Source organism: Silene latifolia, chromosome 6 (assembly GCF_048544455.1).
Source record: "Silene latifolia isolate original U9 population chromosome 6, ASM4854445v1, whole genome shotgun sequence".
In the NCBI taxonomy this organism is placed as follows: Eukaryota; Viridiplantae; Streptophyta; class Magnoliopsida; order Caryophyllales; family Caryophyllaceae; genus Silene; species Silene latifolia.
In genome coordinates this window covers 60005309-60022458 of record NC_133531.1, presented here as the reverse complement: position 1 = coordinate 60022458, position 17150 = coordinate 60005309, and the positions used below count along the sequence as shown (strand labels likewise).

General features: G+C 39.3%; 2 protein-coding genes across 2 annotated transcripts; one reads left to right on the top strand and one right to left on the bottom strand.

The window, feature by feature from the left end:
* Positions 1 to 4811: 4811 nt before the first annotated feature.
* On the bottom strand, positions 4812 to 5279 carry LOC141588127 (uncharacterized). Its single transcript, XM_074409582.1, has one exon. It carries the CDS (start codon positions 5277 to 5279, stop codon positions 4812 to 4814), a length of 468 nt encoding a protein of 155 aa, XP_074265683.1.
* Positions 5280 to 14436: 9157 nt separating this feature from the next.
* Positions 14437 to 16829, top strand: LOC141588126 (uncharacterized). Its single transcript, XM_074409581.1, has 3 exons — positions 14437 to 15012; positions 15594 to 15718; positions 15971 to 16829. The coding sequence occupies exons 1-3, from the start codon at positions 14437 to 14439 to the stop codon at positions 16827 to 16829; spliced, it is 1560 nt and encodes a 519-aa protein (XP_074265682.1).
* The last annotated feature ends 321 nt before the right edge of the window (positions 16830 to 17150 follow it).

The window sequence follows — 17150 nt, the reverse complement described above, 5'->3', positions numbered from 1 at the left end:
CCCGGTAGACTATATATATCGACCGTAGCCGATCTCCCCACCGCAAAATGAGGACACCGGGGCAAGTCCTGCAGAACCCACATGGGCCTTATCACAACATCATCATCACCACACCACATCACCACAACATCCTCCATCTCCAATGCATATGAATGCTCAAAAGAAATTAATGCAACACAATATATATATATCATTGAACTGATAAATCATAAAATCATGCCGATTACCCGATGTTATGATATCATACTCAATACGATCAATTCAGTCAATCACCTTCCCGTATATGAATCATAACGTAAATCAACAACCATGAATCAAGTCAACACAATTCAACAACAACGATAATAAGTCAAGTGTATTTCCCTACCTCGAAGATCGCAGTCAAACGGTCGGGTGTCCAGAATATTCCACAACAATTAAGCCCTCTCGAAAGATAATTAAATGATAAACAATCACTTAACTATTCCTGTTCCCAAAATAGAAAGTTACTAAAAATAGAACTCCCTAAATGGAAAGTTTCCTTAAATGGAAACTTCCCGATATAGCAGTTTTCCATTTAACCATCCCGACTCCAAAACCCGACTTGAATTATTTAACCGACTTTAAATTAAATTGAATAACTAATATGATAAATAAAAGATTAAACGAATTAAACGACTTAAGAAAACCCGAATCAACATAGAACAATTCGAATAACCCGACTCAAAACCCGTCTCTAATTACTTTAAATAACTCGGGAGTTAAATTAATTAACTGAATACGATAACTTAAATAATAAGGAAAACGAATCAAACCGACTAAACATCACGCGCCTTCACTCTCACCCCCACCCTTCACGCGCCGCCTACACCACCACGACAACCACCTGGCCTGCTCCCCTCTTTGACCCCACCATCAACCACCGACCCCAGTCTGGTCGACTGCCGCCGGCGAGTCGAACCAGGGCCGTCATTTGGCCTTGTTCACCGCCGAGCCTCACCAAACGCCCCATTTTCTCGACTCACCACCACCGCAACCAACACCTATCCCCTGCTAAACTACCACCGCCCTGCTCGCCGTCAGCCCACGAACCCAGACGACATGGCGCCGCCGTTTCAACCTCCCCCGAGTCCACGGTGGCGCCACCCAAATCCTAACCATCTAACTCGCCTGGAAACCCGTATCTTAAACCCGTTTGACTACCCCTGTCGACAACACCTCCTGCCGCCATTTCCACCGCCTAAAACCTCCCTAACTACCACCACTACACTCGTCACATACCACCCAATTCCCTTACCCCGTCAACAACCACCAGCCTCACCTCCCTAAGTCACAAAACAACAACCAACAACTCGACATAAATGCGAAAACAGAAGAAAGGGTTGAACTCTTACCTTTTCCGCCACCACAACAGCCACCAGGGCCACCCACAGTCGTCGATAATAGCCCCTAGCTCATCCCTGCTGCGCCGTCAACACCCACGGTCACTCTCTCTCTCTCTCTCTAAGCGTGAAAGGCTGAGATTGGTGTTGATGAAGAAGGGAGGCGGGTTGAGGGAGTAAGAAATGAGGGAGGCGGGTTGGGTAGTGTACTATTAGGGTTAGGGTACTATTAGGGTTTAGGGTTACTTGGACTGAACAGTTATTGGGCCAACTCAAATGGGTTAGCTCACATTTCGAATTCCATATAAACCCGTCTCATATAACTTAGGTCGATACAACGCGAGTCAAGTAAAATAATTTAACGTAATTATCGACTCAACAATTAACCCGACTTAATTAGTAATATAAAATGTATAATAATTAATATATAATAATATCCGTTTAATTGATTATATAAAATACGGGGTATTACAGTCTTCCACCCTTAAAATGAACTTCGTCCCGAAGTTCGCTCCCGCACTCAAACATCAGAAGGGTATTGTATATCGTACATACGGACGTCACGCATTTCTAACACAGTTAACACACACTTTTGACACATCAATTAAACATAACAGACACGAAATGTTACAACTGAGCTGCTGAAGATTATCCCAGAGATCATCACGAATCCTAGCCTTGTTGCTAGCATAAACCACGGTTAGATGAAAGACATGCCCAGTGGCATGATGAGTGACTTCACAATGAATGAACTATGAATGAATCTTGAGGAAATTGACAGTTACATGAGCTGGCCTCCAAATGAGCCAAATTCGACCATTGTAGTGAGCAGCATAGTTGCACACCACATTATAATTCCTGTAATGTTTCTTAATAAGAGTTTTAGCAGCATATTTCTTAATTCTAGTTTCCAGGATTCCACTAATGTCAATATTGTTTTGCCTAATAAAGTCCAACACTTCATGTTGTTTGAGGGGATCATTCCCCCCTCTAATGTTCCAGGAAGAGATCTTCATGGAAGTTTATCAGGAGGATCATTTTCCCCTATAATGTGCTCCCTTCTGGTAAGTTCAGATTTAGCAACCTGAATAGCCATAGTTTCCTGAGTCACAGGTGTGAGAACCAAAGGAGGGACATCCACTAGGATAGATGATGAGGCTCTCTTCAAGGCTATTTGAGTCTCAGTCAACTCATCTCCATATGTGCATTCTAGATGCATTTTAGTAGCTTGGGTAACAGGAGCTTCCAACTGAGGAGATATCTGAACCCCCTGCAGAGGGGTAACTCCTGACCCAAGACTAGCTGAAGTACCACCTAGCAGAGAGGAGCCAATCAACAAAACTTCAGAGTCAACAGTAACATGGGAAATAGTCTGTGCTTTAGATGCTACTAGGGGAGAGGCCCCAGTGTCAATGGCCTGAACAGAATGAGGCCTAACCAGCTCTTCACCATGTCTGCATTCTAGCTGCAGATCAGTAGCTTGGGCAACAGGGATAGCTGTTGAGCCAGAACTAGCTGAGGTACCACCTAGCAGGGGGGAAGCAGTCAACAAGCCCTCAGAATTAGACTTATCAGGTATAATATCCTCAACTTCAGAGGCCACTAGAGGAGAGAAATTATTATGAATGGGCAAAGAGGAAACAAATGAGGTAGGTGGCAAGGCTCTCTTCAAGGCTATTTGAGTCTTGTCCACCCCCTCCTTCCTGCTGCATTCTTGATGCATTCCAGTGGCAGTAGCCTGAGCTGGATGACCCTGTAAGGGGCCATGCTGGTCAGTCTTAGCCACTGGGGTACCACCTAGCAGGTAGGGTGTAGTAGCCATAGAAGAATCCTTCTGGATTGGCTTATAAACCTTAGTGGGTGCTTTTTTTTGGGATAGTCTTTGGTTTTCCTTTCTTACAATTTCGAGCCTGATGTCCCATTTTCCCACATTCAACACAGTAGTAGGGTAGCCATTCATAGTCTACTCTTTGCTTGGAGGGACCAAAAGGGGTGTTAATGGTTATCAGCTCAGGGAGAGAGGAGGAGATATCAGCTTCAACCATAACCCTAGCAAAAGACAACTTTTCTTTGCAAGTGATGGGCATATCAGCAAACATTGGCCTCCCAATTTTACTAGCCATTTTACTGAGGACGGCAGAGGACCATAGATATGGGTCTAAATCAGGAAATAAGAACCATATAGGGATAAGTGAGACCCTATCCATAGTAGTAGAGAAAGATGGAGACCATTGCTTCAATATGATAGAATATGATCCCATTTTCCATGGACCACCCTTCAGAACATTTGTCATGTCAGTCTTAGTCTGAAATCTAAACCCGAACCACCCTTTTTTGAAGTATTGGACAATAAGCTTGGCAATAGGTCCCCAATTTTTCTCAACATAGGCAGTAACCTGAGCCAAAGTTGGCTTAGATCCAAGAATATTGCCCATCAAGGTGAATTTCCATAGCTTTAGTTCCTCTTGGAAATCTTCCAAATCAATGGCAATTTTAGATGATACCTTACTTTGCTCATGAAAGAATAAGCTCATGCCTATGGGGTTCTTTGGTTTGACAACATCAGCCCAATTTTTACTGGGTTTCTCCTGGAAAGATGCAGGATCTATGGTTGAACCATAAGATGCAGGGATACCAGAAGAACAAATGGTGCTAGAAGGAATGATCACATCAGCAGAAACATCGATAATCCTAGGCGTCTTAGGGTTTGATGTAACATCAACAACAGTACTAGGATTAACCGTGTTACTCAAAGATTTAGGATCAACAATTGACATATCAGCAGCAATCCCTAAATTGCGGCCATCAATGGCGATTGACGTAGCATTGGATGGAGCAATAGGACGTTTAGGAGAATTAATGCGATTAGAGGGAGTATTACGCACAATAGTTCGAGGTTTAGCAGCAGAAATCGCATCAACAATGAAATCATTAAGACATGGAGAACTACGATTTGGGGAAAAATGGGTTTTGGAAGAAAAGTCAGAATTACACACCAAATCAGTATCAAAATGATCAGTAGCTGACGAGGAATCCATTGGTGTACGGATCTTTGGTGGCCGTCCCCTGCCTCGTGCCATGGGAGCTCGCGAAGTGCAGCAATGGCGGCAAGAAAATAGAGAATCTGATTTAGAGAGAGAAAGTTCGTCTCTCTAAATGGTTATTATTATTATTATTATTATTTTATTATTATTATTATTATTATTATTATTATTTTTTTTTTTTTTTTTGATAAAATGTAAGCTTTTATTAAATAAAAAAGAAGATCGTGACCATACACCGTGTTAAGACGACCCATTTTTGGGCCAGACTATACACGCAAAAACAAAACAAAAAGAAAACAGCAAGGCCCAAGGCACAAATAACCCACCACACCCACCGACATTCACAAATCTTACCCTATTTCATTCTAACAACAAAAACAGGAGAGAGAGGGACAACGGCGACCTCTCAAGCTCCACACAACACATAAATCCATTGATCCTGCAATTTCTTCCTCCTTGTCACAACTGTAGCTTGCCAAATCTTCATATCTTTGATGATTCCAGTAGCCACTGTTTCTGGTCTGATGATGTTAGCCTCATGTTTACTGCGATTTCTCTGGTGCCAGATGGAATACATCATAGCATTGATGATTCCATTGATAGTATCCTTCTTATCCTGAGATCCAGGGATGTTAATCCGCCATTCAGTCACATCGTCTCGAGGTAAGCTAAAACCCATCCATTGTTCAACTCTACTAATGATTCTTTGACTATATTCACAGGAGAAGAAAAGATGCTCCAAGGCTTTGTTCCCATCTCCACAGATAAGGCAGGTAGTATCAATGTCTAACCCAAAGCTTTTCAGTTTTTCATTTGTGTTCAAACCTTTATGGAAATAAATCCATGCAAGAAAACTGTGTTTGGGAATAGTCATTTGATTCCAGACCAGGGATGACCTTATTATTATTATTATTATGACCCCCCCCCCCCCCATAAGTAGAATTACTACATATTTCCTTTACTGATTTTATTATAATAATAATATTATTTAGGATTATTAATATTATAATTATTGTTACCTTTATTTATTATTATTCTCCTTATTAATATAATTATTAATTCCCGAAACAATTCCCGACCATACTCATACTAGGACAAATATAATCGGCCCACTTATCCTATACACATGGCCCGAGGCCTTATTACTAGCCAAGCCCAATTTCCGACTTGCTTACTTACTTTATTATTCAATTACTGTCTTATTTGCAATTATTATTAGAAATGCCATTAGTTAATTATTTAAATTACATCACTTGTTCTCATAAATTATTATTAAATTACGGGGTATTACAGATGGGATTGTTTTAGTTCATATGTGTGAATAGGGAAGAAAAATAGAGGTTTGCATGAAAGATTTTGTTTCAAATGAGAAGATGGGGGCCAAGACTATTGCTATAGAGAGAGAGAGAGAGAGAGAGAGAGAGAGAGAGAGAGAGAGAGAGAGAGAGAGAAAGAGAGGGGGGGTCATAAGCAGCCCTAGCCATGTAGTATTGCGTCGAAATTTGGTTCACATTCAAACGTACTTCTATGGTTTGACCGGGAGATATAACTTTCTAACTACCTCTAAATGTTTTAACATAATTACAATTTGATCCAACAATGATTAAATTATGGTTATTATTCGAAAGAAGGAGATTTGTTGCATCATTGAGTTGATTATGCAGAGTATATATTATTGTTTTCCTTGACCAATTGAAAAACAAACATATATTAATGAACAAATTCTATAAACTATCAGTCCAAGTATCTTATATATAAACTTCATATTGGTTTTATTTTCCTAAAAAAAGTATTTTATTAATCAAACACCCTTTTATTCTTATGTCAATATTATGTTAACGGGAATTATTTGTTGGTCATGCGGCATACATAAAATCTTAGACATGAACGATGTACTATATGTCTATATTCCATTTTATTGTGAAATTTATCACACATTATTTTAATAGCCGTGCAACGCACGGGCAAGAAAACTAGTTAGTTAGTAGATTTAAGTGGTTTAGAATAGAATCGTTATTGTTAGAACGGATTAGCGATTATCGATTACCGCGCCAAAAATTAATCTAAGTCAGAAAATGATTTTTTTTTCAAAAAAAAAAAATTACGAACGAAAAAAAAATCGTCCAGACGAAGAAATTTCTCGTCCAGACCTAGGTCCATTAAAAAAAAAAAATCGTCCAGACGGAAAAAAATTTCGTCCAGAAAAAAAAATTTCTCCCGGACGAAAATATTTTTCATCTGGATGAAAAAAATTTCGTCTAGACGAAAAATTTCTTCATCCAGGCCTTTTTTTGACATATTTTGTTTTTTAAAAAAATTATTAATTTCCGTCTTAAATTAGTTTTGGGCACGAGGATCGATAATCGCTAATCCGTTCAACTCTAATCCGTTCGTCAAATCATAAACTTGAAACGTAAACATATCTCTTGAACATCGTTACTAACTTGATCGTTGTTACCGTCATTAGTCGATATGTTTAAATTGTTTTAATCGAAAAGTTCGTAAATTAAATTATGATTTTTTTTCCAAAAAACAGTTCTTTTTTTTTGTTTTAGAGAGAGAGAGAGAGAGAGAGAGAGAGAGAGAGAGAGAGAGAGAGAGAGAGAGAGAAATGAGAGTTAATCGGGGGCAATATTGGAAAGATGTGTTAATTATCGACGATAATTAGTAAAAGTGTCGAAGATATTTAACATGACCGGTAAAAAATAGAGTACGTGTCAGGTGAAACTTCAAACCCCACTTTCATTTATTACTCGATCACCCCATTGTAGATACCCGTATCTGTCGATATTGACATCTATAGAAATCCTGACCAATACCCGATGATGATAGGACGACATGTACACAACTGTTCGACTTAGTCATTATTCCGTGCTCATTTTCGATGTAGAATGGGCGTTATCGACGAGGAATTTAATTAATTTAAATGAAATTTAAATTAGTTTTCACATTTCAAATGAATTCATTTTATTTTACCTTAATTTGAATTTATTTACCCATATTTATTTATTTTTATTGAAAATAAAATAAATATTATTTTTCGTCATTTAGTTTATTTTGATTTGAAAAATCATTTTAAATTGCATTTTAAATCTCGATTAGAAAAACTCGAGTTTCGTTACGATCTCTAAGCTCGAAGCAGCTCGATTTGGAGCTCGATTTGGAGCTCATTTTGATCCGATTTTCAGAAAGATTTCTAACCCATTTTTATCTACAGAGAGTCTAGTGTTCAAATATCCTTGCTCGCAACCCAACCTACCATTTTTAGCCCACCTTATACCTCCCATCGACATAACTACCCAAATCAAGCCCGAGCCTCGACCTTTGCTCACTTACGGTCGGATCGACCTACCCCGGGCCTCGAAGCTCGAGCTCGAACCAACACCTATCCAAAATAGACACTTAAGCCTACCCACTAAGCCTTATCCAGTTAAAAATATCAGTCAAATACTACTCCTGATTCGTTGCCAAAACCGTGAATTACAACTTTTAAGAAGTTGTTATTCTTCCTTCCATAAATTCAATTCAAATCTTCCAATTCTAGTAGGAAACCTATCTATAATATTAATAAGACTATTTAATATTATTTTAGGAGCTTCCAACTCAGAAAATAACCATAAAAAGCCTCCAAAATTTCGGACAACACAAACTGCCAAAAAAGAGTTTATTTCGCTTTCCTAATTTCAATCCAATCTTTCTTTAAGGCAAAATATTTGTCGGTATCTTTTCCATACCTGATAAATTTATCTTTTAGGAAGTTACAACTCATTAAATAAGCTTTTAAATCTCGTTCACATTGTTTATTCCAAACGTGTGAGAGTAAGACTTCCTTACTTTCCATAATTCAATCGATATCTTTTCTTTTGTTAAGAGAATGTATCTGAATCTGGAAGGAGTTTAAAAATTGGAAAATACTCTTTATTTTTGTGTGTGAACCGTCCAACTCACCTAAACCCTTCCCCAAGCAAGCCTTTCACTATAAATACCCTTCATTCATCCTTCATTCAGGAGATTGAAAAAGTTAATACAATTCAAAGTTTAAACCCTCATCAAATCACTAGACACCGAGACACAAACCCTAAAATTTCGTGTCTCAAACCCTAAAAAGACCTAACCTAAATCCTAGATCTGAAAACTAGACTCTTTTAGGTTTGTAAAACATCTTTCGGATCTAAAATCGGATTAGTAACGAATTCACAAAGCTAAATACAAAATCAACCTTTATTTTCTAAGAAGATTCCGGTTTTGCAATCAAACTCGTCGAAGGCGGCCCCTCAAGACAATATCTACAATCGATTATGACACGAAGACTTTGTCAACGATACATGTAGGTTGAGGGTGAAATAATCCCTTTCTCTTTTTCCTCCTTTATTTCGTTTTCTTCAATTATTATCATATATTGTTTATATCGTTAACTAACTCGTTTGCATGTTGAGTTTGATATTATTGTGATATAATTTATGTATGAAGAAGGATGGGATATCATAAGTCGTTGTTAATGCCGATGGATGACTTATATTACATATGGATTTGTTTTCTGTTAGGAATTAGAATGATTTATGACAATCTTGTTGCACATATCGCATGTTTATTTCAATTAAGCATAGAACTTGTTTAATTATGTTCTTTTGTTAGATCTATCTTAGAATTTGTTTAGATCTGATATTTTTGGCATGTTAAAATATAAAAGATGAAATCTTTTTTTTATTAATTCACATGTTTTGCTTTAATTAATTGGATATGATTAATTAGAATTGCATGAAATCGCATGAAGAGAATTGTTTGTGTTGATTTGTTTTTCTCATATGTTTGAATCCTTCATATGTCACGTTTTCTTCTAAGACTAAGAATTAGTCTTATTTTCACATGATTACTCACATGTCTAATTTAGTTATGAAATAATTAAAGTGAAGATTGCATGTTTGTTTTAATCAGATTAATTATGAAGTAATTTAATCTAACTTGATTGTTTATCACATATCACATGAATGAAACCCGACTTGACTTAGAATAGGTCTTGTACGATCCCAAGTTGACTGAATAGGTCTCGGCCAACCTCGTTATGCGTGCCCTCCTTGGTTTGCTCTTTTGCATTCGTTTGTTGTTTGATTTGTAATTGTTATTGTAATTGTTATGCAACTAATATTTGCTAATCTATCTTATGCTAAAGATAAGTAAACCTTCTTCTCTATCTCCTTTTTGTTTGTTTACTAGAATAGTTAATGAACTTCACATGCTAAATAACTCGACGAAGTTTAATTGCATTAAATCGACATAGAATTGATGTCACATGCCAGGGTTTTAAAACAACGATTGCATATATGAACTCGTAGCCAATATAGCCATTGTTTTCTATTAGTAGAGACCGTTATTGCAACGGGCGGGGTTGGGTGTTAATTAAAGAATTTAATCAAACTTCCTAACACGTAAACTCAAACGAACCTAAATTTCTACTTGGTTTCTAAATTCCATTTAAAAATTTAGTGGCGACTCTAAATCACATATTATCGCGTGGATGTAAATTTCCCTTGTCCAAAATTTGGCGACTCCGCTGGGGATTTGAAGCTTGAAAATAGAAAATAATGGCTATTAGGTTTACCTAGTTCATATTTTATTTTTGTTTATCATGCATAAACCCTAATTGAGACTTTAGGATGACCATCAAGCCCGTGTATCGATTGCATTGTTACTTGATGACGTCCACTATGTCCGGTTTAAAGACCAAAGTGGTATCGTGGAGGTTAGCAAGTGGATTCCCGACCATTTTGTACAATACTTATGGCGGGTCTACTCTTCCCTAATGAAGCGGAATCATTGACATAAACCCACTTTAGAAGACCGACCGAGACTTAGAAGAGTCTAGGCCATGCATAGAATCCATAATATGTGAATGACTACGTGATTGCTTGATCCCGAGTTATGTTTTTCAAACCTATTTTTGAAAATCCCGTGTCTAGAATGGGCTTCTGTTTTCGAAAATTCAAATTAATTTCAATCAGTCAAACTCGAAATTTTGGCCCGTCTTGTTTACCCAAATTTCCAAAAATTACATACCCTATTTTAAATCCCGAGTCTTTAAACTCATCATCTTTTGAAAAAAAGATCCATTTTCCAAGGCGAAATAATGCCCAAATAGAGTTAAGATTTCATCCATATCTTAACTCTATTTACCAATCACGAACTTTCGAAAGGATCACTTCCTAAGCGAAGTAATAGAGTTAAGATTTTTACCCATATTTTAACTCTATTTTCGATCCGAATTTTCGAAAATAGCATTTTCAATATTTCAATTTTCAAAAACGATCTAAAAAGGACATTTTTAGGCCGTTATAATGCCCATTTTGATTTGAAAATTCAATACAACTTTTTTCAAATTAATCCAACCCATTTAAATTCCCGATTCTTAATCAAGCATAAGATTGAGTCGAGTCTAAGGTAGTGTCTTAACTATACAAGGTCATCTACCCCTTATCCTAAAGAATCTAGGATATGACACATTTGGATCACACAAGTTAAAATCTTGGGTCCAAATCACATGAGTCCAAGTCAAGCCACAAGGAACTCCTCAACTAGCCCATATAGGCGTCCCTCCATTGAACCCATGGGCCATACACGGTCCAATCACGGGTTTGGTGATACCAAGCCCAGTCTAAAATCGAGTCGTTATGCCGTCGAATCTCGTTAAAATCCCAAGTTTGGGTCAAACCGATGTCTAAAGTCAACCATAAGTCTAACCCATGTCAAAATGAACCCAGGGGTCGAACCTATAGTCTTGTTCAAGTCCGAGTCTTCTCATATGGGTCAAGTTTTTGGGTCAAGTCCAAGGTGTGTAGGTTTTATCCAAAATATTAATTGGTGCGGGTTTTCTTGTAGAAAGGCCGCCGAATACCCGACTTAAAGTAATGGAAGACGCAATCAACAAGCTTAGTGCGACAATGGAACTTATGATGACTCGGATGGAGAATATCGAGTCCAAGCTCACCGACTCATCCGTCCCACCTCAATCCGATTTGGAGAAACGGTTTCAGTTTATCGAAGATAGATTGAAATTAGCCCAAGGGAAAAGTATCCATTTCGAAAATGCAAGGACCTATACTCCAGTTCTAGACAAGCTATTCGCAAACTTTACACTTACTGATATTCCAAAGTTTGAGGGTACTGAGGATCCGGTCCACCATGTTAAGTCCTACAAGGATTACCTAGATTTGAAGGGAGTACCTGCTGAAATGCTCTCTAAAATATTTGCTCAATCCTTGGGTACTCACCCAAAAGCATGGTTCTACAACTTAGACCTAAAGAATTTTCCCACTTTTGAAGACATCACAGTGGAATTCTGCAGACACTATGCTGATAATGTGGAAATCCAAACCTCTATGAGAACATTAGAGGTGATGACCCATAAAGAAAAGGAAGGTTTCACCGAGTTCTATTCAAGGTGGCGTGGTGAAAGTGTGAAGCTAGCTAAGAAGCCCGATGAGGTTGAAATGGTGGATAGGTTCATAAAGAATTTACGACCCGTCTACAGAGATGCTCTCAAGTACCATAACTTCAATTCTTTTAAAGAATTAGGCCGAAGTGGAAGGAAAGTCGAAGACGATCTTAGAGCCACTGAAGTCGAAAAACCTAAGGGATACCCGGGATCATCTTCTAAGAGTAAGGCTCTCGCAACTACTAACTTTGTGGAAGCCATTAATGCACTCGAAAATGGGTCCAAAAGGCCACAACGCCAAAGCCCAAGAGTATTTACTGATATTGGGTGTACCTATGCTTATGCTCTTCAAAGACTAATGGCCCAAGGAAAGCTAAAGCCCATTGGTCCAATCCCCGATATACCGGTTGAACAACGAAAGAAATGGTACAAACCCGATGCTTATTGTGCCTACCATCAAGGAAAGGGTCATGACATCGAGAATTGCTTTAAGCTAAATCATGAAATCCAAGATATGATCGAGAACGGAACGCTTCCAATCCCGACTACTAAGCCCAACAACGTCACTAATCCATTTGGTGACCATGTCAATTTCATCACTGTCGAAGACAATGTTGATCATTTCCGTCCCACTCGCTCGTGTTATCTAAAGGGAGTGTACATCGGGAGTATATTTGTGGATTGCTTTAAGTACCTACCAAGCCCAAAGAATGAAATTCAAATTGGGAATTTTGCTATAGATTGTACTCCTTATCCCTTCGGAAATACCAACGAAGTTAACGGTATTTGGGCCGATGATGAGGATGATATATACCTTACTAAGGGTGCTACTATTCCTCACACACAAGCATAAATCCAACAAGTAAGGAAAGAAGCCCATGAGTCTAATCATTTGACTCGATCTGGGCGCCTATTTCGCGTCGAGAAGGCAAGCCATGCCTCTAGTTCTAAGGACATCCTTGAAAAAGTGTCTTCCAAAGAGCCTGCAACAGTCGAGGTTCTTGGTGAAGGGACGACCTCTGAGGCTTCCCTAATCAAGCAACTCCAAAAGACTAAGGCCAATGTATCCATTTGGCAACTCATGTTGAGTTCATTTGAACACCGACAAGCTTTACTTCAAGCTCTTATGAATATGACCGTGTCACCAAATGTCACTCCCGACAACATGGTTACTTCCATCGTCCAACCAAGGCTCACCAATGCCGTGACATTTTCAGATGAGGATCTTCCTCCGTTTGGGCCTCAACACAACTTGGCCCTTTATATTGCTATTATATGTCGGAACAAACACATTCCGATGACTTTAGTGGATGACGGGTCCACTGTAAATATCCTTCCTTTGAAGACCGCTCATATTTTGGGCCTTGAAAAGAATGACGTCATACCAACAAATCAAACGGTTCGGGCTTTCGATGGTACAGTACGTCGAGTATCCGGACTAGTCAACATAATGATTCGGGTTGGATTCACGGAACGAGAAATAACATGTCATGTGATAGAAGTCGCTTCATCCTTCAATTTGCTATTGGGTAGGCCTTGGATCCATGCGGTAGGGGCCGTATCTTCAACATTACATCGAAAAATCAAAATCCCGTTCAAGGGTGAGGTCATTACCATCAATGCTACTCCAATTGTAGTGGCCGGAGGGGATATCACTTCCGAAGTGAGGGACGATCCCCCCAACGATTCGTGTGGGTTCGAAGTAGCCAACACCATCGAGCTCAATCCCGAGTTGGAGAATATTGACCTATACACAAATAGTCGCGTTTGCGAGGTCGTTTTCAAAACCGGAAAATACTTTGGTTTATCATTATACCCTCGAAGAGAAGATAAATTCAAAGTCAAACTACCCATGGACAAAGGGATGACATTTGGGCTTGGATATAAACCCACCGAGAAAGATTATCTCAAGAAGAGTAAGAAACCGATCGAAGACCGGGAAATCGAAATGGAACCGTATCTTCTTACTTTAAATGGATACTTTACGAGGGCCGGTGAAGTCGAGCCTTTTTTGGATTTTCCCGAACCCATTTATGATTGGAAGCATAAGAGACTACTTCCCGGGATTGAAATATTCCAAGATTGTTACTACATCGCCGAGGACATCCTAACCGTGATGCCGGCTAAGACAAAACCGGCCCCAATTACTGATAATAGGGATTTGGGCCTTCTCTTCGGAGAGGAGAAGAAAATTGAGATACCGAACGAAGATTTTGTAAACATGATCCTTAGAAGTGAAAGGTTCGATCCATCTACTCTCATTTCCGAGGTAGATCCTCAGAGGACTGGCTCGGGATGGCGGAAAACCATTAAATGGACCGACAACAAAGGGCTTTTATTCAAATTGACTACTGGATAAGGCAAGATATGCAACCTAGATGATGAAACTTATTCCGAGTCTGAGTCCGAGTCCGAGTCTGAGTCTGAGTCGAGTCCTAAGTCTGAGTCTAAGGAGTCAAGTGTTGAAAACACCCCCTCCCCAGTCTTTCCTTCTCATGCTGGTATTCCGGGGCCTGTCCCGAATACCCCTATTCCATAACTGAATTCTGATCAGTTGGCCCAAATGTTATCGCATTTCGCGATTTTTCAAATTAATAATAAAATGAACCAGTTTGGTTATGACTTGTTTAATTTACATTGCAATTCAATTTTTGAAAATGATTGTTTTAGTAATGACATTGAGAATGAGGACAAAGGCGAATTGATTGAAGATGATGAGGAGGTAGAACCGCCTCCACAATTGGTTAAAGGGTTGGAAGAATACGACCAAAGAAGCTCGGTAATCGAAGATATCGAAACCATTAATATGGGAACCTTAGTTCAACCGAAGGAACTTAAGATAGGAACTACCTTAGATCCCGAAAAAAGACGAGGGTTTATCAATCTACTGGGGGCTTTCAAAGATGTATTTGCATTGTCCTACAAGGACATGCCGGGAATTGACCGGGAAATTGCAGAACATAAAATCCCGATCAAGCCGGGTTTTAAGCCAGTGAAACAGAAGCTACGTAGAATGCGTACCGAGTGGTCCTTAAAGGTAAAGGAAGAAATCGACAAACAATTCAAAGCCGGGTTTATCAAAGTCTCGGAATATTCAGATTGGATTGCTAACGTCGTTCCAGTACCAAAGAAAGACGGGAAAGTCCGAGTTTGTATGGATTTTCGTGATCTAAATAAGGCAAGTTCGAAGGACGATTTCCCACTTCCTCATATCGACATTTTGGTAGAACAATACCACTAATCACGCTCTTCTATTATTCATGGATGGGTATGCCGGATATAACCAAATAAACTGAGGAAGATATGCACAAAACCGCGTTCACAACGCAATGGGGAACCTATTGTTATACCGTGATGCCTTTCGGTTTGATCAATGCCGGGGCAACATATCCAAGGACAACAACGACGTTGCTACATGACATGATGCACAAAGAAGTAGAAGTTTATGTCGATGACATGATCGTGAAGTCCAAAGAACGAAGTGGTCATCTCGAAGCACTTCAAAAGTTCTTTGAAAGATTGCGAAAATACAACATGAGATTAAATCCACAGAAGTGTGCATTTGGAGTCACTTCGGGTAAACTATTGGGCCACATCGTTAGCCACCGTTGCATCGAAGTGGACTCGTCCAAAATCAAGGCTATCGTAGAAATGCTTCCTCCCGGGACCGAGAAATAAATCTGAGGTTTCTTGGGCTGAGTCCAATATATTAGCCAATTTGTTGCGAAGCTGACAATGATATGCGAGCCGTTCTTTAAGAAACTAAAGGTTGGAGAACATGAAATCTGGGATGAACAATGCCAAGCTGCTTTTGACAAAGTCAAAGAAGTGTTATCATCACCTCCAGTTCTAAGCCCACCTGTATCTGGGTTGCCCTTATCACTGTACCTTACGATTCGATATCGCAATGGGGCTATGCTAGCCCAAACTGTTGACAAAGAAGAAAGAGAAATTTACTACATTAGTAAAAAGTTCTTAGAATATGAAGTGAAATATACTCCACTTGAAAAGACATGCTTAGCTTTGGTTTGGGCCACAAAGAAGTTAAGGCCCTACATGCTTAGCTACAGTATTAGCATTTATTCAAAAATGGATCTGATCAAGTACTTGTTTGAAAAACCGGTACTAAATGGTAGAATGTCAAGATGGACCCTTATGCTATCCGAATTCGACCTCAAATACGTACCCTTAAAAGCTATAAAAGGAAGGGTAGTGGTCGATTTCCTTGCCGAAAATCCAATTGAAGAAACCGAGGCAATCGACACTTGGTCATTTCCCGATGAGAACGTAATCCATATCGAAGATGACGTGTGGGACCTATATTTCGATGGAGCATCCAACTACATGGGATATGGAGTTGGAATTCTCCTCATTTCCCCAACAGGTGAACATGTACCAGTCTCAATCAAATTGGACTTCAATGTCACCAACAATGCCGCTGAATACGAAGCATGTTTGCTCGGTTTGTGTAGCGCTCTAGAACTGGGCGTGAAACGACTTCTAGTGAACGGGGACTCGTCTTTGGTAATCAATCAAGTAACCGGGTCCTGGAAAATCAAAAGTGAAAATTTGGCTCCTTATCAAATGAGGATCGAGGAATTGGAACGATTCTTTAATGATGTCAAATATGTTCATCTTCCGAGAGATGAAAATCAATTTGCCGATGCATTATCAAAATTGACAGCCTTAATCAATATTCCCGAGCATATGGATAGTATGCCCATTTGTGTGAAAAGGAGATCCGCACCGTCATATGTGAATGCAATCGACAATCCCGAGGAAAGTGAAACCGATCTTTGGTATACCGCCATCTTGAAATACAAAGAGACGGGAGAATACCCTTCAGACCTCGACACACGAGGGAAGTGGGCCCTTCGAATGTTCGCGGCCCAATTTATCAAGACCGATGACGGGCAGTTATACAAAAAGACCGCCCAAGGAGTTCTTTTACGATGTATCGATAAATCAACTTTCGAGAAGGTTATGGAAGTGTAGATACCCAGTATCTGCTGAGACTCCAACAAACACCCGATGATTATCGGACTATAACATGCTTTGGAATCGCGGCGTTTGATCGACAGTTTGTGTACAACTTTACGTCGGAAAACTTAAAACGATTTCGAAAATAAAACATCTCAAAACATTTCAATAATACCTTGAGTGTTTAATGCACGACGACGGGGTCGCAATGACACTAACTAGAGTCAAAACCGACACCGGACCAAAAACCGACTCAAAATTCAAATCCCGACTCCAACAACGAGTCAAACCGAGTCAAACACAAAAAACAAACCATTTCAAACCTTTTATACTAAG

Bases quoted from the DNA above. Each gene is read 5' to 3' on its own strand.
- LOC141588127 (XM_074409582.1), bottom strand. From the start codon at position 5,279: ATGACTATTCCCAAACACAGTTTTCTTGCATGGATTTATTTCCATAAA.
- LOC141588126 (XM_074409581.1), top strand. From the start codon at position 14,437: ATGAACCAGTTTGGTTATGACTTGTTTAATTTACATTGCAATTCAATT. The intron at 15,013-15,593 runs GCAAGTTCGAAG...CCGTTCTTTAAG, and splicing joins ATTTTCGTGATCTAAATAAG to AAACTAAAGGTTGGAGAACA. The intron at 15,719-15,970 runs GTACCTTACGAT...ACTAAATGGTAG, and splicing joins TCTGGGTTGCCCTTATCACT to AATGTCAAGATGGACCCTTA.